The sequence below is a fragment of the Haliotis cracherodii genome, unplaced genomic scaffold, assembly GCF_022045235.1.
Source record: "Haliotis cracherodii isolate W230 unplaced genomic scaffold, xgHalCrac1.p SCAF_14, whole genome shotgun sequence".
Taxonomy (NCBI): Eukaryota; Metazoa; Mollusca; class Gastropoda; order Lepetellida; family Haliotidae; genus Haliotis; species Haliotis cracherodii.
This window is the reverse complement of record NW_027266269.1, coordinates 13,796,187-13,822,135: the sequence shown is the minus strand read 5'-3', so window position 1 is coordinate 13,822,135 and position 25,949 is coordinate 13,796,187. Positions and strand designations below refer to the sequence as shown.

General features: G+C 39.3%; 1 protein-coding gene across 7 annotated transcripts in view; it reads left to right on the top strand.

Moving 5' to 3' along the window:
- LOC139461014 (atrial natriuretic peptide receptor 1-like) overlaps positions 1–25,949 on the top strand; it is a 34,059-nt gene that overhangs the window by 1,774 nt on the left and 6,336 nt on the right. For 3 of the 7 annotated variants that reach the window (XM_071242490.1, XM_071242491.1, XM_071242487.1), the window contains exons 2-6: positions 4,934–5,017; positions 5,890–6,647; positions 24,140–24,251; positions 25,171–25,366; positions 25,741–25,876. In XM_071242490.1, the coding sequence (XP_071098591.1) occupies positions 5,978–6,647; positions 24,140–24,251; positions 25,171–25,366; positions 25,741–25,876 (1,114 nt within the window). In that variant the 5' untranslated portion in view covers positions 4,934–5,017; positions 5,890–5,977. Of the gene's footprint in view, positions 1–515; positions 543–4,933; positions 5,018–5,889; positions 6,648–24,139; positions 24,252–25,170; positions 25,367–25,740; positions 25,877–25,949 lie in introns of those variants that run through there. The other 4 variants (XM_071242492.1, XM_071242489.1, XM_071242488.1 and 1 more) reach the window with 2 other exon arrangements.

Here is a 25,949-nt window from a genome sequence, read left to right as displayed (position 1 = left end):
TACATTAGAGGTGGACTGTAGTGATACACATTGGTGGATCATACACTAAAGGTGGGTCGTAGTGATACACATCGGTAGATCATACATTAAAGGGAGGTTGTAGTGATACACATCGGTGGATCATACACTTAAGATAGACTGTAGTGATACACATCGGTGGATCATACATTAGAGGTGGACTGTAGTGATACACATCGGTGGATCATGCAACAAGGTGGGCTGTACTGATACATATTGGTGGATCATATATTAAAGGGAGGTTGAAGTGATACACATCGGTGGATCATACACTAAAGGTGGGCTGTAGTGATACACATCGGTTGATGATAAACTGAAGGAGGATTGTAGTTATACAAATCAGTGGATCATACACTAAAGGTGAGTTGTACTGATACACATCGGTGGATCATACATTCAAGGTGGGTTATAGTGATACACATCGGTGGATCATACACTAAAGGTGGATTATAGTGATACACATCGGTGGATCATACACTAAAGGTGGACAGTAGTGATACACATCGGTGGATCATACATTCAAGGTGGGTTATAGTGATACACATCGGTGGATCATACACTAAAGGTGGGTTATAGTGATACACATCGGTGGATCATACACTAAAAGTGGGTTGTTATGATACACATCGGTAGATCATACATTAAAGGTGGGCTGTAGTGATACACATTGGTAGATCATAACCTAAAGATGGGTTGTATTTATACACATCGGTAGATCATACACTAAGGTGGACTGTAGTGATACACATCGGTGGATCATACACTAAAGGTGGGCTGTGGTGATACACATTGGTAGATCATACACTAAAGATGGGTTGTAATGATACACATCTGTAGATCATACATTAAAGGTGGGCTGTAGTCATACACATCGGTGGATCATACACTAAAGGTGGGTTATAGTGATACACACTGGTAGATCATACACTAAAGATGGGTGCTAGTGATACACATTGGTAGATCATACACTAAAGGTGAGTTATAGTGATACACATTGGTAGATCACACACTAAAGATGGGTTGTATTTATACACATCGGTAGATCATACACTAAGGTGGACTCTAGTGATACACATTGGTGGATCATACACTAAAGGTGGGTTGTAGTGATACACATTGGTGGATCATACACTAAAGATTGGTTGTTGTGATACACATCGGTAGATCATACACTAAAGGTGGGTTATAGTGATACACATCGGTACATCATACACTTAAGGTGGGTTGTAGTGATACACATCGGTAGATCATACACTAAAGGTGGGTTGTAGTGATATGCATCGGTGGATCATACACTAAAGGTGGGCTGTAGTGATACACATTGGTGGATCATACACTAAAGGTGGGTTGTAGTGATACACATCGGTAGATCATACACTCAAGGTGGGTTGTAGTGATATGCATCGGTGGATCATACACTAAAGGTGGGCTGTAGTGATACACATTGGTGGATCATACACTAGAGGTGGGCTGTAGTGATACACATCGGTAGATCATACACTAAAGGTGGGTTGTAGTGATATGCATCGGTGGATCATACACTAAAGGTGGGTTATAGTGATACACATCGGTACATCATACACTTAAGGTGGGTTGTAGTGATACACATCGGTAGATCATACACTAAAGGTGGGTTGTAGTGATATGCATCGGTGGATCATACACTAAAGGTGGGCTGTAGTGATACACATCGATGGATCATAAACTTAATGAGGGCTGTAGTGATACACTTCGGTTGATCATACATTAAAGGGAGGTTGTATTGATACACATCGGTGGATCATACACTAAAGGTGGGTTGTAGTGATACACATCAGTGGATCATACACTAAGGTGGGCTGTAGTGATACACATCGGTGGATCATACACTAAAGGTGGGTTATAGTGATACACATTGGTGGATCATACACTAAAGATGGACTGTAGTGATACACATCGGTAGATCATACACTAAGGTGGGCTGTAGTGATACACATCGGTGGATCATAAACTTAATGAGGGCTGTAGTGATACACTTCGGTTGATCATACATTAAAGGGAGGTTGTATTGATACACATCGGTGGATCATACACTAAAGGTGGGTTGTAGTGATACACATCGGTGGATCATACACTAAGGTGGGCTGTAGTGATACACATCGGTGGATCATACACTAAAGGTGGGTTATAGTGATACACATTGGTGGATCATACACTAAAGACGGACTGTAGTGATACACATCGGTAGATCATACACTAAGGTGGGCTGTAGTGATACACATCGGTGGATCATAAACTTAATGAGGGCTGTAGTGATACACTTCGGTTGATCATACATTAAAGGGAGGTTGTATTGATACACATCGGTGGATCATACACTAAAGGTGGGTTGTAGTGATACACATCGGTGGATCATACACTAAGGTGGGCTGTAGTGATACACATCGGTGGATCATACACTAAAGGTGGGTTATAGTGATACACATCGGTAGATCATACACTAAGGTGGGCTGTAGTGATACACATCGGTGGATCATAAACTTAATGAGGGCTGTAGTGATACACATCGGTGGATCATACACTAAAAGTGGGTTGTAGTGATACACATCGGTGGATCATACACTAAGGTGGGTTGTAGTGATACACATCGGTAGATCATACATTAAAGGGAGGTTGTAGTTATACACATCGGTGGATCATACACTAAAGGTGGACTGTAGTGATACACATCGGTGGATCATACACTAAAGGTGGGTTATAGTGATACACATTGGTGGATCATACACTAAAGTTGGGTTGTAGTGATACAGATCGGTTGATCATACACTAATGGGGCGTTACAGTGATACACATCGGTTGCTCATACACTAAAGGTGGGTTGTAGTTATACACATCGGTGGATCATACACTAAAGGTGGGTTGTAGTGATACACATCGGTAGATCATACACTAAAGATGGGTTGTAGTGATACACATCGGTAGATTATACACTAAAGGTGGGTTATAGTGATACACATTGGTGGATCATACACTATAGGTAGGTTGTAGTTATACACATTGGTGGATCATACACTAAAGGTGGACTGTAGTGATACACATTGGTGGATCATACACTAAAGGTTGGTTACAGTGATACACATCGGTAGATCATACACTAAAGGTGGGTTATAGTGATACACATTGGTGGATCATACACTATAGGTAGGTTGTAGTTATACACATTGGTGGATCATACACTAAAGGTGGGTTGTAGTGATACACATCGGTGGATCATACACTAAAGGTGGGTTGTAGTGATACACATCGGTAGATCATACACTAAAGGTGGGTTGTAGTGATATACATCGGTGGATCATACACTAAAGGTGGGTTGTAGTGATACACATCGGTAGATCATACACTAAAGGTTGGTTACAGTGATACACATCGGTAGATCATACACTAAAGGTGGGTTATAGTGATACACATTGGTGGATCATACACTATAGGTAGGTTGTAGTTATACACATTGGTGGATCATACACTAAAGGTGGGTTGTAGTGATACACATCGGTGGATCATACACTAAAGGTGGGTTGTAGTGATACACATCGGTAGATCATACACTAAAGGTGGGTTGCAGTGATATACATCGGTGGACTTCATGTAAGGCTGAACATGAAGATGAAAATATTTTTACACATTCAGAAGTACAACCATGCCAGTATCTCAATTGTCCCAGGCATAATACATTAAAGAAAGGTAGTTGTTAATTTTTTCAGCAACGAAGATTGCAACAGTAGGAGCGAATATATATCTATGAATGATTACAAGATCACAATTCAGTTGTGGAATAACGGGATAAAGTAAGGACGACTTCGACTGTGGAGTCGAGGCTTGGACATCAGTATCAGCTGACCTTGACTGTTGACTGTATTGTGACCTGCGGTCATAACAGCAGGTTAGCCCAGTATTGACCCGCAAGGATCGACTGTAACTTGTAATACTTAACAAGTGAAATTTTATATTGTGTTGGAACTACTTCAACATTAGGATCAGTAAATCTAATTTACCAGTCAAACGTTATCATAGCTGAAAAGTAACTTTAGAAAGTCGTACATTTCGTACAGCCCCGGTAAACCTGACATTAATTTGAGACGGGCATGCCGTTCTTTTCGACATTTGAATACAAGCAAGATTACAATTAAAGCAATTGAAATTAATAGAAGCCCGTTGTCGAAAGTAATTACGCAAGATAAACGAACAAAGTTATTGATAATACTGTTCGCTGATTGGATCGTAGTGGTGGGCTGCATATTAGTAGGGGGTTTTGACCGGACTGTGACCTGAAATGAGAGCTAGTGTAAGTCAATTAGATCGGAGTTTCAGGAATCCTAGCAGGTTGAAGAACAGGGCAATGGTGGCAAAAGCAAGGGATAAGTAGGCGATAATGCTTGTACCAAGACCGGGTGCAGATGGAGAGAAGGAGCCTTCATTGTCATAATCAGTGATAATTCTGTATTCGGAACTAACTGCTCGTTATAAGGATTGAGAAAGAGCGCGATCGGCAGCTGTGTCTGAGAAATTAAGAACGTCAACTGGGAGGGGCGGAATTTTGTAAACAGGAACTGTGGAGGGCAATCCTGTTTGTAATAAAAGTTGTAACTTTTCAGTAGCAAAGAAATGACTCAATAGTGGTACATTTAAGAGAAATTTGACAATGCCTAGCGATTTGGTATGGCAGTGCGTGATTCTAGGCGGTACATGAAAGTGATCTGCGAACAATACGACGGATGTAGCGTTTGAGAGAACTACAGTACCGGTATTTAATTCTATGACCTTTAAACTTAACCCGTTAGGAACGATACTGTATATGCATAAAGCATGGACATTGTCAAGAGTTGTCAGTGAGTGAGTGAGTGAGTTGGGTTTAACGCCGCTTTTAACTTTATTCCAGTTATATCGCGGCGTGTCAGCTTAATGTGGGAGGAAAGCCCGAAGTGATACAGGTCTCACAAGAGTTTTCAGGAATATAGCACAGGTAAGAGATATTTGCTGCTGAGCGATCATTGTTGGGCAATGTTTGCGTTTGTGTCCATGGCATAATTGAAAATCTGTTTCATACATTTAAAAAAAAGTGTCACGTTGCGGAATAATAGCAATATATTCTGGAACGTTAATCAATTTCGTAGTATGAACCGAAGATGAGTTAATTGGTAGAGGGAAGATACAGACTTTATAAAGGTTGAATAAGAATGTGTGTGACGTCACTGGAATTCAAATTGTAATGAGGTATGGTGAAATTTGGTATAACGTTGCGTCCAGGGATTGCACTTATATAAACGACGTGCATGCACGTGTGTGTGTGTGTGTGTGTGGCTGCTTGTACAAGTCCGGACTGATGCCGATTTATAGTGCTAGCTCACTGAGATACCATGCCGCAGTTTAACATGAATACCCCACTCAGACACAGTATACTGACTCCGAGCCGACCAGTCCTTGTTTTAGCCCCTTAATGCCGAGCGCCAGTCAGGGTAACAAAAAGTACCATCTTTTAACGTCTTTTGGTATGACGCGGCCGGGGATCGAACTCCGGACCTTGCGCTCTCCGGGCGGTCTAAACTGTACTGAATATGGAATCTTTCTTTAGTATACAATAATGGTTTGGTATCCTAATAGAAACGATACATCAAACGAAAAAGATACTCATTTCATGGTAATAGTAATTGAAAACCGGCCATCACTCTGCTTTACTAATGACTTATATTGTCCCATGCCCCCAACACCTGCTCCATTGGCACATGTCCAAATCCCAAACTAAATAAATATTTTATATATATCACGTTACGTGTGTTCTGTCTTTGACTGGTATGTTGATATAGTGTCGAAAGTGCTTTACTTTTTTATTTTCAGGGACTGCATTTTGGCGTACAAATGATATAGTAAACATTAAAGTGTACGCACATCGCTTCAATCTGCACCTTCCTGAGACTATCAAAACATGTGGGCTCCACTCATCCTCACTAACATACTCACAAGTATCATGGGCAGCGATGTGGTCAACGTTGGAGTGCTGCTTCCTTCAACAGGAGATTACCCATGGGTCATTCAAAAAACGCTTCCAGCGCTACAGATAGCCATAGAAAGTTTAGCCAAGAACACACATCTTTTACCGAACCACTTACTTCGGCTTGTGGTCAAGGATTCTCAATGTTCCGGCAAGGAAGGGCCACTTGAAGCTATTGAACTCTACAGACAGAACAACGCTCATGTATTTATCGGCCCGGCCTGTGATTATGCTGTGGCGCCTGTGGCCAGATACAGTCAACGATGGGGGATACCTGTGTTGACGGCTGGAGCTCTGGTCAGTGCGTTTCTCGACAAATCAGAATATAATCTGTTGACACGAATGGTAGGTCCCTATAACAAACTGGGCGATTTCGTCTTGGACATTTTAAGACATTTCAAATGGCAACATGTTGGTTTGCTGTACTCGGATTTTAAATACGGTGCAAATAAAGGAAAGTCCAACTGCTTCTTCCAAATTGAGGCGATTTACTTGCAACTTAAGAAATCATTTCGGACCAAACCATGGCATAAATCATTCAGCTCCACAATTGGGGATGATCAGTTGAAGGCATTACTCCAGGAAGTTATGGAGGAAACAAGAGGTGAGTAAGTCAGTTGTCTACATCAACCCATGACGGAAATACTGACTCACACAAGGGGGCTTATAGCATTTACAAACGAACGCATGACGACAGCGACCATATACAATAGGCCGTCAATCATGGGGGCATGGCCAGTTCATGGAAATATAACACTTGGGTATAGAGAGGGTCTGCCTTGACATTAATCAAATATATCAAATATTAACTTGGTTTTAACTGGACAAATCCACAAAATATTGATCACCTTTTAAGAATACGTACAGCAGGCTTGTTTTACACAGAGACTTTATCAGATCGCTCAGTCAAATACCTGACGTAGAGACCTTTATGATTCACGAAAGACCTGACACTACTGGCCACGTTCACTGACGACCAGTGTCTGATGTATTCTGTTCGCCCTTCGAGTTGCTGCAAGTTACAGAATGTCACACTGCAAACACGAAAACGTCGTTTTTTTCCGTATATGGTCATTGGACGGAAAAACGACTAAAAATTCATTAAAATTGATTAATTGGTCAGCGTCTAGAAAGTGTCCAGAAAAGGGTCGAGTTTTTCAAGCGTAAAATGGACGGAAAAACGATGCTTTTTGCTCCGCCTTGTACAACTGTTAACGGCCAATCAGATGGCGCTGGTCCCCCGATGCACGTGATGTCCAAGGCTTCCTTTCGGAAGCTTTAGGTTTCGTATTTCTGGCATGCCTTGCTCTAGTATCTGTCGCGCGCAGTGCAGCGAGATTTGCTGATAAGCTAGTTTTAGGATATGTTACATGTTAATGGAATTAAGACACGCGCCAAGAAGTCAAACCAAACAATGTTACTAAGTTTATTGTGGTAACGGCTATGTACAGTTACCCCTATCGGATAATGGGTTGTGTTTCATTTGGTTATAACAATAACTATTTTTTTAATGTGAAGTTTACAAGATATACGACTTGGACGCGAGGTCGGTCACATGACGTTCTTCACGTGACTGTATTCTTGAAAAGGCCTAAACACTGACTACTTCCACATTCCTGGGGAAAACCCTTGGAATTATCTGGTACGAATTCATACAGAAGCGTGGTTGCAAGCCCATTTAAGGATACCCTCGCTACAACCCATCCCAGAGAGAAAAAACACGAAAAAAATCCAAACTGTCGCAGTGACAATTTACAGAAATCTATGAATTTACCTTAGTATCTATTTGACACATCTTCACAATCACCTTTCAATGATCGGCCAATTGATCAGTGATGCCAAAGGCTTGAAATAGCCACAGGTTAATTAACAACTTCGAAAATATCTCCCGTCACGTTTATCGTGTCGGCCATTTTGACGTTTTGTACTTGATGTAAATGTATTACGACGCTCTGTCATTGTAATTGACTTACTGAGGTAATTCTGTAAAAGATCTTCTCATCTAATGAGGATATTGTTTGGAATATATATCTTCTCGCTTTGGGGGGAACTATTTTATTCCGGGGTGGCCCATTAAATCTAGTAGTAAGTCAAGGCACCATGCGTGATCTGTTATAATTTTTATGTGTTTAAATTACGATTTGGGGCGTTAATAAAATACACTGACGCAAGTATATTCTATTCAAATCAATTGGATAATTGAATATGCTTTAAATTCCTTTACATATTACATAACATCACTGCACAAAATATGAACAGTTGCAGTAACACACTACGGTAAGCGCATTAAACATTATTTTCCACTGTACAGTATTTCAGTATATCAGTTATATCATGGTGTATCAGACTGATGTGGGATAAAAATCCGAAGTGGTTCAGGTCATCCAATGGGTGTTCGGGAAAAGGTGAGCGTATCCTGCCACACAAGTGGCACCCGTCACAAACACATGCAAGGACAAGTCAATTGTTCACCTGAACAAAGCACGGAAACACACAATGATGCCCGTCCTCAGTAATACCGAGCATGTAAATTATTTTGTCCGTCAAAAACATGGACGAGTATAAACAATATGTTCATTCACGTAATACATGTCATACATTTGACAAAATGTATTGACTCGGAGCATTATTGTTAATCACAGCGTATGTAGTTGATCTCATCACCCATCCCATTAGTGATAACCCTTCTTGAAGATCTATGAAATCAGAAGCTGCAACACTCTATCTTTTAACTGGCATGTCAGACTTCTATTTCATTACTCAGTTTTATTTGCACGGATTACTATGGAAGGGACATTGTCTCGTTGTCGCATTGTCGCATTGACGCCTTTACAAAAACAAGCAAAACGTGTCAAAATTAACAAAAGCGCGACAATTGGCCATTTGTCGCATTGTCGCTCTTTGATAATCCTTTTCTTTATTTTACAAAAGGGCGACGATGCCGTAACGCGACATTTTCAAGGTCAAAATATGTCTCGTTGTCGCATTGTCGCCCCATCACAAATGTGTATAAAAGGCGTAAAGTTCAGTTATTGTTACAGTTAGGAAGTTCAACCTGATAAATGTACGTCTTGAAATGAAAACACAAGTCCGTCCGCGAGTCCATAAAGTTTTATTGTGAGCTCTTCTCTAAAATTGCTTAGTGTTCAACTCCCAGTTACAAACACGTAGTACCTCCTCAATTATCCACATACCTCCAGTGCAGTGGTCTTCCGGAAGATCTTACTCTTGACCGTATTAGACAACTGACGAGTGCACGCCTGACCTGTGACCTCATTGCAAACCCTCGTGATGTGTTTGCCGAAGGGAGAGGTGTAGGAAATGTGTGCTTCAGCCCAGCGCAGAGCTCGCGACACACTGTATACTGATGTATACAGTATATTGCAATTGATATACTGTATACTGCATGTGATACTTATTTGCGGAAATGTTACAACTTTCAAGATTCAATTTGCATATATTTCATATACAACAGACCGCCGTCATATATCACTGGAATACTGCTGAGAGCGGCGTTAAAACAAATTGTTTTCATAATGGAGCGCTGCAGTCATTTAAAATAGAACCGTATATATATGTACATGTAGTACCAACTCACTCTATTTGTTTCGAATATTCAGCAGAAAATATATTATTAACCAGGTCTTTGGGAAAAGATATCAGATTTTTATAAGCAACCACATAGGGATGATAAAGGACCCCTCGCTGATTAGGTTCTTGTTTACTTAAGAGCAGAGTTGGCCATGTTAGATGATATAACCAAAATCCGGGGGGCTCCGGCGGGGGGCAAGCTGGTCTTGTTAGTGTATGGTATGAGCTGTGACGTTGACCCAAGAGAATAATGTAAAACATGAGACCAACTCAAGTCTATAATGATTGGGAAAGTCTAGTTTTCCACAGCTCTAGCCTGAAATTAAGAATTGTTCTATGCTCCAATTTAATTGTTCTGTTTTCATTTTGTAGACGTGGTTGGACCAACCAGGAAAGAAATTGATGGAATATTAATATCACATGTTACCACTGATCCAGTTAAATTCATCACACAATAATAAATTAGTATTTGACATTACGGCATTTGATTATTAGGGCATGATCATGTACATGTTCACTGTAGTAATGTACACACCAGTCAACTTGATTATAATTTTAATCAAAGTGTAGCGCGGCATCAACGATTACTTTATGATATCCTCACTTGTCATCGATGTATTGACATCGAACAATGGACGGCAATTCGAAATTCTTATGGATAGCTTCAATAGGGACAGCGCCGGTGTCAGTACAATTTTCCTAGTTAAAATAAGTATCTACAAAATATAATCTGAAGCAGACAAGAACAATATTTTTTTATTAATGCTTACTTTCATGGATAGAATTAAGGCAATCTAGGCTTGCCAAATCGTTCTAGACTTGAGCTGGATTCCTTTTAAATTTATTCTGTATGGTCTGGGAGACGAACGGGCGTCAGTATCGCATGGAGAACTGGGACAGCCTTAATCAGTGTAATCGGATATGTTGTGGAGTTTCGGTTTTGGGCTGTTTGCTGAATATATAGAATTGCGAGTTATGTATACTCTGTATTCTTTCGTCATGGTAGCATATATTATATTTTCTATGTTGCTTTTTGAATTATCAACAAATAATGAGAACTACAATGTAAACCTCTCTCTGGAGATATGCAATAATACTACTGAAGGGCATATCTGAAAAATGGGACTTCTCGACAAATATTTCTCTCTTAAATACTACCCGTTACAGGTATTCTGATCATTATATCATACTTTGTACAGTTTAAAAGTCAAATAATGGCAAATTGTGTATCTTTCTACATTTTGAATTAATTATATTTTCTGAAATAAAACCTTAGCATCAGATAGTGATATACACGAATATGATCTATACTATTATAAATGAATTATCAATTTCGTATTATGAATTAGATAAACAGAAATATGATAGTAAAACAAATTATTTTAATCTATTCTTGTGAATAGGTAACGAGAGATCTAGGCAATGACAGGGAAGAAAGCAACGCAATAATTAAATTATGAATCAAATTATGTTATAAATATAACAGAATATTTAGAAAATATAAGTTTAATTTCTCATTGTTGGAAGGTGTTTAATAATTATATAGATTTTGTTTGATTGTTTGTTGTTTAACGCCGCACTCAGCAATATACCAGCTATATGACGGTGGTTCGTAAATAATCCAGTCTGGACCAAACAATTTAGTCATTATCATCAAGAGCACCGATCTACGCATTTGGGATACGATGACATGCATCAACCAAGTCAGCGAGCCAAGTCGCCTTCGTACAAGCATGGGTTGTTGAATGCCTATTCTAACCCGGATCTTCACGGGTATTTTTTTAAATAATAAGGTACAATGAAATTCTGTATATGTCCATAATAAGTGTGTACACGTATAAGTAGATGGATAATATGTCCATACACGCCAAGTAAATGGTATATGCATTAATTTAAATGCAAATGATTCAATGATGAGTTCTTTCACAAGTCCATATTTCAAGGCATGTATTTGATATTCATAATAACTCCACAAAAGCTACACAATGGCAACAAAACGGAACCAGCATCACAGATACCAATAATACATAAGATACATATAATTACTTTAAAGTTAAAACATGTATCTAAATAGAAAATTAGAAGGATACACTTCCGACATCTTTCGTATTTTGTTTTCGTTTGGAGAGAGAAGTTCTGATTGGTATCTGATGGGTGCAAACAGGTGTTCCCTTCCGCCCAGGCCTTGCGGCAATGCTATAGCCCAAAATGAAACAAGCCTTGTTCAACAGGTTCAGACTCAAATTTCTATCTCACTTGGGCTCCTTTTAAATTCAAATATAATTTCTCGTGTCGATATGTGTCAGAAGAAATGAAATATTACAGCACTGGTGAATAGGTTATATGCGCATGTCAGCGTCGATCCTATAATATCCTGTTATGCAAAATACATGTATACTGATGAATTAAGGTAGTAATACTACGAAAATATATGTCAAGATGCATACATCAGTATCATCTCGTGATCTTAATTCCTGCTTTGAGCCCTTTTTCTACCGGAGATTCTGGGGTGTTACATCACACCAGAAAGCCAGGTCCAAATTCAAGTCATAATTTCATGGTCCATCTTGTATGTTGGAAACCAATATCGCAATATGGCTAAATATTGCTGAACGTAGTATTAACCCGATTACTCACATAATTGTTCCATTTTCTACAGTCATCTACGAACACTGTACTATCTTTAAGGAGGTATATATCTGTATCATCCAAATGTCCATACATATATGTCCACATTTATATGTATAAAGCAAGTCGTCCTGCACTCTTCCTTAAAAGATAAATGTTAAGCATTTCCTCTGTGTGGATTTATATAATGTAATATCGTTTTAATGTAATGCTGATGCAGTAAACGTACCACAGACCTGATGCTAGAATAACATCTAATTTCTGAAATGAACATATTTTACAGAAAAAAACCAGTTGTTTAAACAATACTTATAAAATATAAGAACAAGGAGCCAAGAGCCAAATATTTGGCTGTGTTGGACATATTTGTTTCGGGGTCTTATGACAGATAAACCTAATGCCTTTAAGTATAAAGATAAGTAAGTATAGATGTTGTACATATTCAAATATGTTCGTGATTAACCCAACCTTGAAAAATATTGAAAGATGAGTGGTAACTATTTATGCCATTATTTCAAATTAGAATGAGAGCACATCAGGAAAGCATGGTACTTTAATATACGTATCTTATTAACCCAATATTCTTTTTTAAGTAAGAGCAGCATGTATAGGTTTGGTGCGTGACTTATCACACATTACTTTCAGAAAGTGTGCATATTCTGTTTATCGGCAATAAATAACATAAGACGATTCATACGGGTAAATACGATTTACTTCAGAACTAGTATAGATTATTTAAGGTTAGGGGGAAATGTATGTAATTAACAGAACTTTGGCCGGGTTTGAAGGATTTGGGTCCTGGCTTGGGCTTTGTGTTGGACGTGTAGACGGCATATCCAGGTTTGACGTATCAATGACAAAAATGATGTCAGATGCAATTCTCTGCCTTTTCGGGTGAACAATTGGCTTGCCTTTGGATGTGTTTGTGGCGGGTGCCACTAGTGGATCGGAATGAGCTCGTGTTTCTGCGAGCATCCAATGTCATCATTCATTATGATGAATCATGAAACATGCTCCTGATGTTGTCGCAATGGTGCAGTTGGCGCTACTTTTGGCAAGGGTTTCTCATGATTATGGAAATGCTTATGTCGCTTTTGTTGACCGATAAACATGAAAAGATATAATGTTAGTGTATATGGTCATGTAATTAAGAAAACAAACGACGAGTGGGAGTTGTTTATTGTACGATAAACAACGACCGAGACTCGTTTATTTCTATATGAGATATCAACATTACGTACAGCCTCTTTTAGGGTGTTAAATTAGGAAAAAATACACGCTTTACAATATTTACCCGTACTTAAATAATGATGATTTCTTGAATAGAATCCGACAGCGGCCATGCTAGATAAATCCATTTTAGGATTTGAGTTTGGTCCCGCATATTCTCACAATTTTCTCGTCAATCATCTGTACCTTTTCTCCCAATACCGATTGTCATATCACTCTCACTTTCGGATTCTCCAGCAACATTTATTGGGAACAACTCACTAGACACATACCTCTCAAAAATAAGGTCAAATTTACAAATTTTACTTTTCAAGTTGCGAGTGCATGTTCGAATCTCAATAAATGACGTCATGATAGAACAATGTTTTATCGTGAAATAAATATCGCTTCCTTCTTTGTTCTTTGTGATTTATTGCGTAGCTATCGTATATCATCAAATGCCAATTTTTAATTGCTTTATCATGACGTATCTGTGTCATTTAGCAATAACATACACAAATATCGTCGACTTCGACGTTGAATAGTGTCATGAAATATGATTATCCTCTTGTGTGCAATATTTCTGGTTGATAAATCTAACATATTCTTACTTTAAGAATAGCTACTATACATTATTATATATCCCTTATCAGGACTCTGTAACATTTGCAAAATGATACAAATATAAAAATACAACTGAACCTAAATGTAATGTTTTAATATCCTTACGTTGCTGAGTGCAGCATTTAACAACAAACAAACAAAACATAATATCTTTAAGAATTATGTTAACAATTCCGATGCTAAAAATAATCTCACAATCTCCATACCTCTTTCTCTCTATGAAAACATAATAACTTTTTTTTAATAATCTGAAGGAATAATAATGGCAATACTATCATAATTATCATCATTATTCATGTTACTTATCCTCAAGTGAAGTAGTCCTCCACACTATACATTCAGTGAAGAAGCCCATGAACATATGAACTATGTAACATACATTCATGGAAATTAGATGAACAGTTGAAGTTAGCAAATGATATTATTCGGTCGAACGTCTATCAGCCATCTATCCTATTCATGAAGAACATTTCACGTGGGACCAACAGAGGGAATTATGACTATCGACTTGCTAATTATTTTTTATATTCGTGCCAGCTCAAACGATCTATTGGCTTGATTTATTGTTATGGTATCCACAAAATAAGTAGGATCCGATTTTTTCGTTTTTGTTGAAATAAAACTGAATAATATTTGCTGTTTACATATCAAAGTTTGCCAAATTGTTACAAAATGTTTGCCCACAGCAAGGCTACGTATCCCCAACATATTGTGCTAGGCACAGTATCACTGGACTGAGGGAGGGCGGTTAGACTAAAATCTAGTCTCTGAAATGAACATATCGTACATAAAAAAAACAGTTGTTTAGTTATCTTAATAAAAATATAATAAAAAGGAGCCCAGTGACTCTCTTCAGTGATCTAGACTTGCCAAACATTTTAGACTTGCATGGGCTGTATTTGATATATATTTGTATCAGGGTCTGTAAGACAGACTAGGAGGGCGGTATTCCTCCTTGTGGGTCACCTGCTTGGCAATATGGGACGGGAAAACTGCAGGGGGTGAGGGCAGTTAAGTTGATGGTACAGACAGATAAGAGAGATCATTTTACAAATGTGAAACCTCAGTCCACAAAGGAAGAGGCGAAAGCTGAAACTTGGTGAGGTTTACAGAACAAAGGCAGTTATTTCTAGTTTCTTACTGACTCTAGAAGATACATTTAATAAAACAATTAATGCGTGTGTATGTGTGTGTGTGTGTGTGTGTGTGTGTGTGTGAGAGAGAGAGAGAGAGAGAGAGAGAGAGAGAGAGAGAGAGGGAGAGAGAGAGAGAGAGAGAGAGAGAGAGAGAGAGAGAGAGAGAGAGAGGTAGAAGAAGAATTGTACACCATAAAAATGGCTACGTATGTAGTTGGGGTAGATATGTTGAATGCCCGGCCAGTATAACCTTTCAGTCACTAAAATCATTAAAATGCGTAAAACTGTATTTGAGTGAAAGAAAACACTATAAGTGAGTGAAACAAAAGACCTAAGTACAGGCACACCCAGTCCCCCAACCCCAAGTCTGCATGTACCAATACACATACCTGCCACATCCTCAACCACTTAACTTACTCACACAATCATCTGACAACATGTTCGCCAACCCTCGTATCACAACGCATGCACGCATGCACGCACGCAAACACACACACACACACACACACACACACACACACACACACACACATCACATTCTTCTTTCCCCACCATTATGTCTACGTCAGCTATCATGGATCCATGCGCATGCTTTCATACATAATCCATCCTCCAACCATTCCCCAACATCCATCGAACTATAACTATATCCGCCCTCATGTATCGGTATTCGTGCTTTCATACATACATACACCCCCCTACCATTCCCCTACATCCATCGCAGTATAACTATGACTATAACCGCCTTCGTGCATCCGCACTTATGTTCACATTGCATTGCATATGCATCGAATTACACGTTTAAAATATCGTAAATATTTTACAACATGTACATATTATATATCAGCAAACAGAGGTTATTATAACGCAATAGATTTCATCCGTCAAAACATCACAGAAAGAGGGGCAGCCTGGAATTTTACAATGGCATCTGAATGCACTAAGACGTTCAACTGGTCAGGAGGTGAGAGTTGCGGAAGATTACGGTAAACTTCAGTTACAGATCTCCATTACGAATATCTAAAGTATGAATAAAGATCACAGCTTGCTATGACGTGTACTTCATGCCTGCAGAATTAGCAATGTCCTTAGCTTTAAATTGTATGTCTAAATGCTTATGTAGACAAAGACCCAAATGTATATAGGCATGACCATATTATATTCTACGCAAATATCACCACATTTAAAAACAAAGCTAGATTGAGTCTTTGAAGGGCATTAAGAACTGATACACACAAGGAAAAATATTTATGGATGTCAACGGAGGAACACTGCGTTTCGGAATATGTACTTTCTCCTTCATCAGGTGCATGTTATTAAATGCTATGAGGCAGAGAACATATATTTGTACCTGTAAGAACAACAAAAGTAAAAAGATAGCAAAGAAGGGAATGCAACAAGGGAAGCCAACAGATAACTGGCATGGCGCTGATTACCCCGCCTCCCGTTTGCCTATTGTCCATTTCCCATTACCAATCATTCATAAGTTAAGTTTTTGCTTTAATTTGTCCATTGATAATCAACCATCAACGTCTATTATCTCCACCCTAAAAATATGTAGTTTACTGAGAAAGTGGTATCCAAATATAATGTGTGTTACTGTTGATCACTTTCTTAAAGGTATTGTTGGTTCAAAGCTTTCGGTCATAGAAGCCGTGCCATTTTTCTCTTGTCAGAGGAGTACACAAAGTATACGTCATCTGGACTAACATTTTTGGTTCGGTGGCTGGGTTAGATCGCCAACTTTGTGTTCTGGCGATTTGGTGCCTCACTCACAGTGTGGGTTCAAATCACGGACGGGACTCAACCCAAGAAAGTACGAGAATCTGTACGTTACTCAGAAAGTGTTATCCCAATTATAACATTTGTTGTCAAGAAAACACAATAAATGTATATTCGGCTTTGGATGGGTAATGATATCACAGACATATACGGATATTGATGATGACTTGGAGGAGCTTCGTAACGCACGTCTTCTCAATTCAGGGATTGGTAAATCCAAATATGTGTGTGCGCGTGCGTGCGTGCGTGAGTAAATGTGGGCCTGTTGGATGTTACATAAAACATTCATCTTGAGCGGGATGGTAGTTCGAGTTGGATTAGCATGTTAACTAAATGATCTTCTTTAGGCAGAGAATGCCGCGCATGAATGTATTGATGAAATTCCTAGGTACATGGGGCCTTTTCGTCCCCAGGAATACCCACAGTGGAGACTTCAATGGGGATAGGGTGTACACAATGTGCTACCTGGTAGATTGAGTGTCATCAGACCGGACAACGTTGGTCTTTGACTGATTGTGGCGTAAAACACACTTATTCATTTACTTATATCGGAAATTGAATGTTCATCTTAATTGTTATTGTTAAACATGTAATATATTTTTAAAGAAATAAAACAGTGACATAATAACTACAACTTTATGTGAACGCGAGTAGCTTTTTTGGAATGAGATGAATAAGTCTTATAAAGTTGTAAGCTTCTTCACAACCGTGTAACTATGAATTGACTTTATTGGGTAATCAAAAAAGAGATAGGACCTAAAATAGCCAAATTTGATACGATTGTACTTGTCCGGCATCTTGGATGCAAGGCGAAAACATTTCAGCGCGTTTGAAGCCACTGAGAATGCCCCCTGCAGAGTTGGACGAACATTCTGCGGTGGCGCGGCTCAGTTGACCTGAGGCTACGATCAGCAGTATTTCCTGTCCAGGTTATTTAGGTCAGTTGTGTGTGTGTGTGTGTGTGTGTGTGTGTGTGTGTGCGTGCGTGCGTGCGTGCGTGCGTGCGTGCGTGCGGGGGGGGGGGGGGGGAGATTGGGGGGGGGGGGGGTAGATGATAGATTTAGCAACAAGTAAGGTCATCTTGAGTGGGAGGGTATTCGCAGATGGATTAGCATATGAACTATGATTCTCTTTAGGCAGAAAATGAGGATCCACGATGTTCGACCTGGTAGAAGTGTGTTATCAAACCTCACAGCATTGGTTTTTTGACTGACTGTAGCGTCCAAACAAACTCATTCATTTACTTGAACTGAATGTTCATCTTAATTGTTATGGATAGTCACGGTGCCATGATCCAGAGTACAGGGTGGCATTAGATAGAAATAAACTAAGTAATAATAGGATTACCAGAAAAACGGGGTTTTACACACAAGCCAATAAACTTCGCTCATTAACACCAGAGTAAGTCAGTACAAGATTGAAAACTGCCCCATAATTATGTATGACAGGCTTGTCGGGTATTGCTACATATATATGTGAAAACAAAGTTATTAAAATGAAGAGCAAAACTGATGAAAGTTAACAATAAACGTGTATACGTGTTATATCGTCACTGCAAAAATAATGATTGTTTGTCTTTAGTATTAACATTCAAATACGTTATATCTGTATTAGCGATATTATGTCTTTGTTCCACCGGTGAGTCAGCGTTAGCCGTACTATCTCGTATTATAATTTTATTTCTGAAGACATCACGATACAGTTTTTACGATGCATCACGTCTGCACTAGCGCTTGATAACAGCCTTGTGTTTGGGTGTTTCAGTGGTTTAAATCGCTGCTCTTGATATTGTTGATTAAACTTTGATACTATGAACAATATAATGTTATGTGAGAGGTTGACTTTAGAACGGTAACATACTAATAGTATATAGGATGACATAAACAGAACAATGAGAAGTTCGTCCAGATTAGTGTATAGGCAACATTTAATAATTAAAATAATTACATTCAACAACTCCCCTTTTAAGTCCATTTTCCTGACTTATAAGTAAATGCAAGAACAATCGGCCGGAATACAATGTATAGTTCTTGTCCACTTCCATATGACTATATAGCATACAATAAGCTATCGGGTCCCGTTTAGATCGGTTTGGGTGGCAGCCTAGATAACCATAGAATAGTTTCATCTTGGAATCTCCCATATCACTGGGGATACTCTTCAATTTAAATGGAGTTACTCGTTACGATTCCGAACCTTCACGTGACTGTGTTTATGAACCATTGTCAAATAGTGGTGACATTAAATCTAGGAAACAATACGCGAAATCGCGCATGCACAGAACGGAAAATTTGGTCAAGGCATTAAGTAATCCGCATGCGCAGAACGATTGATTTCAGTACCTCCGCTAAGCGCTTCGAGTGCAGCGTCAAACGCGGGCCTGTAACCTAACACGCGGGGACTGACCAATGAAAACTGAGAAGTAGAAATACCGGTAGACGCTGTTGCTTGATTGACAATGTCAATCAAGAAAGGGAGGAGCTTAACGCTATCGTCCTCTCCCAGTAAATTCCGATGTCAAATAACGACGTTATTTGGACGGAAAAACGATGGTTTGAAAACGTCCAAATAACGTCGTTTTTCCGTCCAATGACCATATACGGAAAAAAACGACGTTTTCGTGTTTGCAGTGTCATATTTCAAGAAACTTATTCTCGTGTTCGTACTCTAATGATACATATATGGCAAGTGAGGTGCACCAGCTGAAGGTGTACATCCCTGCTCACGAGGCCTGTGATGTAAAAGCTCGTATAGTCAGGTAATGACACATGGACCTCATCTGGCGTGAATCAAACGTGCTACACTGTGTCAAACACTTAAGATAGTTGTAGCATAGTTGTTAGTATCTCTTATTATAACAATGCTAGAGAGGAATTCTCCAAACTGTATATGAAATGTATTGTTAACGGTTTTGACTGAGCGCTTGAGTCAGTTTGGTTTATCGTAGCTTAGCAATGTTCCACCAAGAATGAACTTCACACTCTGCATCAATATCAGGTAGGCGGTGGGGAGCCTAATGGTTAAAGCGCAAGCCCTTCACGCCAAGTACCCGGGGTCTGATGTGGGGGGCCTAACAGTGATAGTGCTGGACTATTTCTGCAAGCACTCACCCCATATGGACATCGTGTCTGCCTCACCTCCTTACATACAGTGTAATGCATTATGGTCTGACTGTGGCATGAAACGGATGTAGTACTGAGAGCCATGCATTTACTCAGTCAGAAACAATCATGTACGTGCGACTTAGGCCATGGTTAGAGTGTGCACCTCTCGCGGAAAAAACATAACCAAGCTAGTATTCTTATAGAAATGCAAAGCCGCATTTGTAAGATCTTATATACATGTAACAGAAGTAAGAGAATGACCTGTGTGTGAGGCCGCTGTGTATTTTAGTTGTATCACAGATTGTGTCGGATTAAATCAATGATTACCGAGTGTAAGGGTCTTATGTCTATTCTGTAACATACACTTGGCCTACTCGCAACACCAATTAGTTGAGGGCGCGTCTTACTATGTCCATTTCCTTCATATATAATGTCACTTGCATATGCGTTTGGAATTATTTGAAGTATATCATTTGTAGCACTAAAACAAACGCGTTACGTATTAACACAAGCTACGTAAGGAATATTATAGAAAGTCATTTACCGTTATGGAAGATAATAATCTGAGTGATAGGGGGTGCTCAGAAGAAGGGCAGAGGGTAGGGTGTTGCCGTTTGCATAATATTACAAATTTGGTGAACCCATCTAGAGCGCGGGTATTCTGTCAGGGATCATATAATTGCGCTATCTTTTCTTCCAATACTCCTGATATCGCGTTGAAATTGAATCGTGAAAATGCTGTGTCTTCGATGGAGACATATTTCTTTGCAAATTTAATTACTATAAAATGAATTTGGAACCAAAGAACACTTCACAATCAATCACAATCACGTATGTTAGCTAGATTATTCCATGGGTGCAACTACACTGTACTATACAAAACAATTTAGGGATCATGAAGAGAATATTTTTTTAAGAAATTATGTGTTCAGTCTTCACTACACAAATATCCCAAAACTATTCAGGATCCCTAACATGTTTTTGTTCAGTACCTATAAGATCTCTGTGGCATGTCAATGGCATGAGTTGAGTTCAATGTATTCAGTGTGTTGTCGCTTTGAGTTATGGAATCACAAACTGCTTCCCTGAAACATAATGTATACTAAATATACTTATGTATAATGTGTATTCATAAATATACTCAAATACATACTCATGTATACCATATATACTCGTACACAACATACTCATGTAATCCTTATGTACTTTTACTATACATACTGATGTATACGATCTTTACTAATACCAGATACACTTGTGTATATGCTCATATTATATATACTCATATATACCTTTTACATTCACACTATACATATAATATATGTAAATTGTATATAATCATGTATACTATCTATATATACCCGTACTATATATGCTCAGCACCCCATTGTCGGTCGTAAAAAACGACCGAATTGGGCAACCCTGTGTCGGTGGAGGACGGGCGTCTGGTGGTTGAGGGAACATGAAATTCGAACCGGTGATCCTTTTGCTCAACACAACACTTCGACCCTTACTTCACCTAGACGGGTGGTAGAATTGGCCCGATTCTATCGATCGGCTGGTCACGTCATGCCATGTGCATGCCCTGTGCATGTCACTTTAGATAAATCATATCAAACAAGTGTTGTTATATGTAATATGATACTCCAACTTATGCAAATCCAAATATTGCCTAGAGTTCTATGCCAGAAGGCGGTGGCTCATGGGCCAATCTGGTGATGTCAGCCTCCGAATTCTATATGTCCGCAATGTTCTGTCATGGGCCGGACCAGTTGGGCATTTCTTTTTGGTAGACAAATGTAGCTTTTTGTGCTGTATTTGCTGGAGTATACCACCCCCATGGCCTTGTAGCAGCATCGTCCTTTTTGACACTCGATGGCGGGAGGGGATCAGGGTTGCTGAATTTTATTAACAGACTGTCTCAAAACCAAACTTCTGGTTTCATTGAAAAGCAATAAACGTCGTCATGTTCTTGGTCAAGTTTCATAGTCATCTCATGTACTGATGGAAACCCTCTTAAACTAAATCCTTTTGCTGTCTCCAAGGGCATTCATAGTGTAAAAAATGTAACCCGTCTCCAAAATGGTTCGCTTCTTGTGGAATGTTCACAGAGAGAGCAATCTGTCAAAATCTGCTGGGTCTCCAACAATTTGTTAACACCCAGGTTGTGGTTTCAGTGCACAAATCTCTGGACTCCTTTAGAAGAATTTATCGAGATCGAGCAAACTGTCTGTCTGACATGACAGAAGAAGAAATTACAGCAGCATTAAAAAATCAAGGCGTTACGTTTCACAAGAAGAAACTTAACTTCATCAAAACAAATACCTACCTGTTTACTTTCAGGCTTTCTACTCTCCCAGAATCAATAAAAGCAGGCTACTTTAACATCTTTGTAGGGGTATATTTACCTTAACCACTAAGATGTTTTTAAATGTCAACAGTTTGGCGATGGTGCCAAGATCTGGACCTGCACTCTCAAAACTGTCTGCATTTGTTGCAGTGGTGCTCATGACAGCCTTGAGAGGCACTAATACAATCAAGTGTGCCAGTTGTGATGGACCACATTTGACATCCCAAAAATCCCAAAATTTGAACATCAGTCACAAATCCACGAAATTAACTACACCTAAAATATATCTTTTTATTTAAGCAAGAAATTAGTTTCCATTCAATCTCCACTCCCTACTTTTACATATTCTGCTGCAGCTACTTCTGTTCCTGCTGCTGTTCCAACTGCTCCCAAGGTTACAACAAATTCTGTTTCATGTCAAACAGTCATATCTTGGGTGACAGATCCACAGGTTACAAATCATGAGACACAAAATACACAGACCAGTACATCAGCCTCTCAGACAAAGAACCCTAGGCCAGGTCCATCTGATCCACCAAAAATTGAGACAGTACCCATGACAAGGAAGAAAAAGAAACAGTTGAGGAAAAAGGCCAGGACACTCCAGAATTTGGAGGTGCCTCCTTCTTTGGAAACCCCTGCAACGGTTCACAATCTGTTTGAATTGCTTGATATGGACACCACTCCATCACATCATGTACATAGGAGTGGCCATTCCACAAGTTCTAGATCCCCATTTGAGCCTCTAGATCTATGAGTGGATCCCTTGATTTGACTCAGTGGAATTGCAGAGGACTCAGGAAATTGTTTAATGAGATACAATTGTTAGAACAAGATTTTAAACCATCAGCACTTTGTCTCCAAACATACTGATAAATTTGATTTAGGACAGTACAACTGTTAAAATTCCTTTTACCGCCAGGGGATAAGGCGTGGAAAGGATGTTCAATCTGTGTGAGGCAGGGCGTCATTTACAGCCCTGTTCCTCTTGATACAAGTCTTCAAGCTGTTGCATATAGTATTTAATCTGTACTCATTGTACATTCCTTCACCCAGTACACTTCGTAATCTGATCAGCTTCCTAAATCATGAATAATCATGGGTGATCTGAACGGGCACAACCTTCTATGGGGAAGTGTGAACACCAACAATAAAAGGGAAGGTACTTAAAGAATTCATTTCTGACAATAGCTTATGTATTTATAATAATGTTTCAGCCACCTATTGACACCCTGCCACTGGATTCACAGATTCTCAAACCTATTTAACGATTTTGAACTGTCGGTCCATGATGACATCAACAAATTTCTGCAGTACCCCATTCTTTCCACATAAATCATTCCATGCAGAAATTTCCAAATCATTTTGGTATTAATTTTGTGTGGATGTTGGCAACACTCTGTCAGATATTTAAGATTTTACTACTTTGGAGTTTCTTGTTTTGGAGAGTATATTTTGAAAAAAATCAAATAGCATCATTTTGACTAGTTTGTACATGCTTGTCCCTTCGTTGGCATCTTTTGGGTTGAAATAACTTTACTGTTATTACACATATTTCTAAAGCGTTTGTATCACGCGTTACTAAGGTTATGCCATGTCTATTACACAATGAGGGAGATGTCAGTCTACCCTGTTGTTGCTCTAAACATTACTTTTATCCTCTTGTATCTAGTTATTTTGCTGTGTGCACCCCACGACACTGTGAGGAATATCATGATCCAGTTCGAAGAACTTGGACTTGACAACGGGGAGTATGTTGTCATCAACTTCGACATGTTCTCAAGGTAGGTTTGGGTCATGATCGTCTATTATGTAAATAAAACAATATTGTTCTAAAAATATGCACATTTTAAAAGGCCATTCATGAATAACGGTCTTTTCTAATAACAGAGGCAGTAGATTTTCTTTGTGAGTGGTTTAGTAGATGTGCTCAGTATGGGGCACTTTGAAACATCGACTCCCAAAGATCCGGGCAGAGAAAAGGTCGACTATGCTTGTTGTAAGAGGCGACTGATGGGATCAGGTGGTTAGGCTCGTTGACTTGGTTGATGCATGTCATCGTATATGTATCTCAGTAGCGAAGATCGATGCTCATGATGTCAATCACTGGATGACATGGTCCAGACTCGATTATTTACAGACCGCCGACATATAGTTGAGTGATGCGTTATACAACGAACAAACAAGCAAACAATATCAACAGGGAGTTACATGTGTACCACTAACTGACATTCAAGGACAGATATCATGTACAATATGAGATGTTTTCATTCTTATTTATCTCCCTGCTCAGGGGGTAATTCAAAGAACAAAACTATTTACGCTATCACATATATATGGATCTTCAGCTTGCCTTTTCCATCATCGGGCGATGACGTAATGTCGTTTTGAAGTGTATTTGTTTCAAGGCGGCCCTTGGTGACTTATATGCATTTATGTATATTTAGAATTATTATTATTTATGTATAGAAGTACTACACACTAGAGCTTATCCCGGGAGTAATCACACCTATGTACAGGGCTCGTCATATATTCATAGGTGTTCTTATTCCGGGATAAGCACCAGTTTGTCGTACTTCTCGTAGAGCCGCCTTCATCATGCTATCAACCAAAGGTTTACCGGGCCAGATTAGATTCTTGAAAGAGCATGGCTTAAATAGTGTTTTGAGAGGCGTATAACAGAACACAACACTTTGTTTACAGTGGGATTGAAGGCAGAAAGCCTTGGTTCCGTGCAGGTGACACGACACAGAGAAATAGACAGGCACGTAAAGCGTACGAGGCGGTGATGACAGTTACCCACAGGCAACCTACCAGTGCCGAATTCGCCATGTTCTCTAAGGAAGTAAAGAAACGAGGATCTGCCTTGTACCACGACTACGTGTATGGCGAGGAGGAGGTACACCGAAGTCTTTCAAGCTGATAGGTCCAAACTCGTGTTTTCTAGAACAATTTCAATTTCATAAACGTTCATCTTAAACATTAACTCTAACGCTCGTTATTATATTGTCAACAGAAGTCTTGATGTTATGTAAAGAGAGGATACGCTTCACAGTCGGGTGCCTAACTATGCTCAAAGGGAAAAGTAACTGGTCATTTTGGCAATGGTTATGTTAGGATTTCGATTTACTTAATCTCTGAATATTATGTTTTATCTGATAGCACCAAACCCAAGGCTACTATACATTAACTCTACAGTAACCTGTCACAATAACCGATCATTATACTGTTCAAGGCGGCGTTAAGTCGTAACCACTGTAAATTTGTTTGAAGGTGAACCTGTTTGTTGGGGCCTTCCACGATGCAGTTATGCTGTACGCTTTCGGCCTTCATGAAACTCTGGCATCTGGAGGGAATGTTAGTGATGGTGCAGCCATCACCAGCAGGATGTGGAACCGGACATTTCAAGGTACATATGTGGGCGTTGTACCTGAGTAGGGTTCTACCGACAGTGACGCAGGTACATTTTACCAGTGACGCAA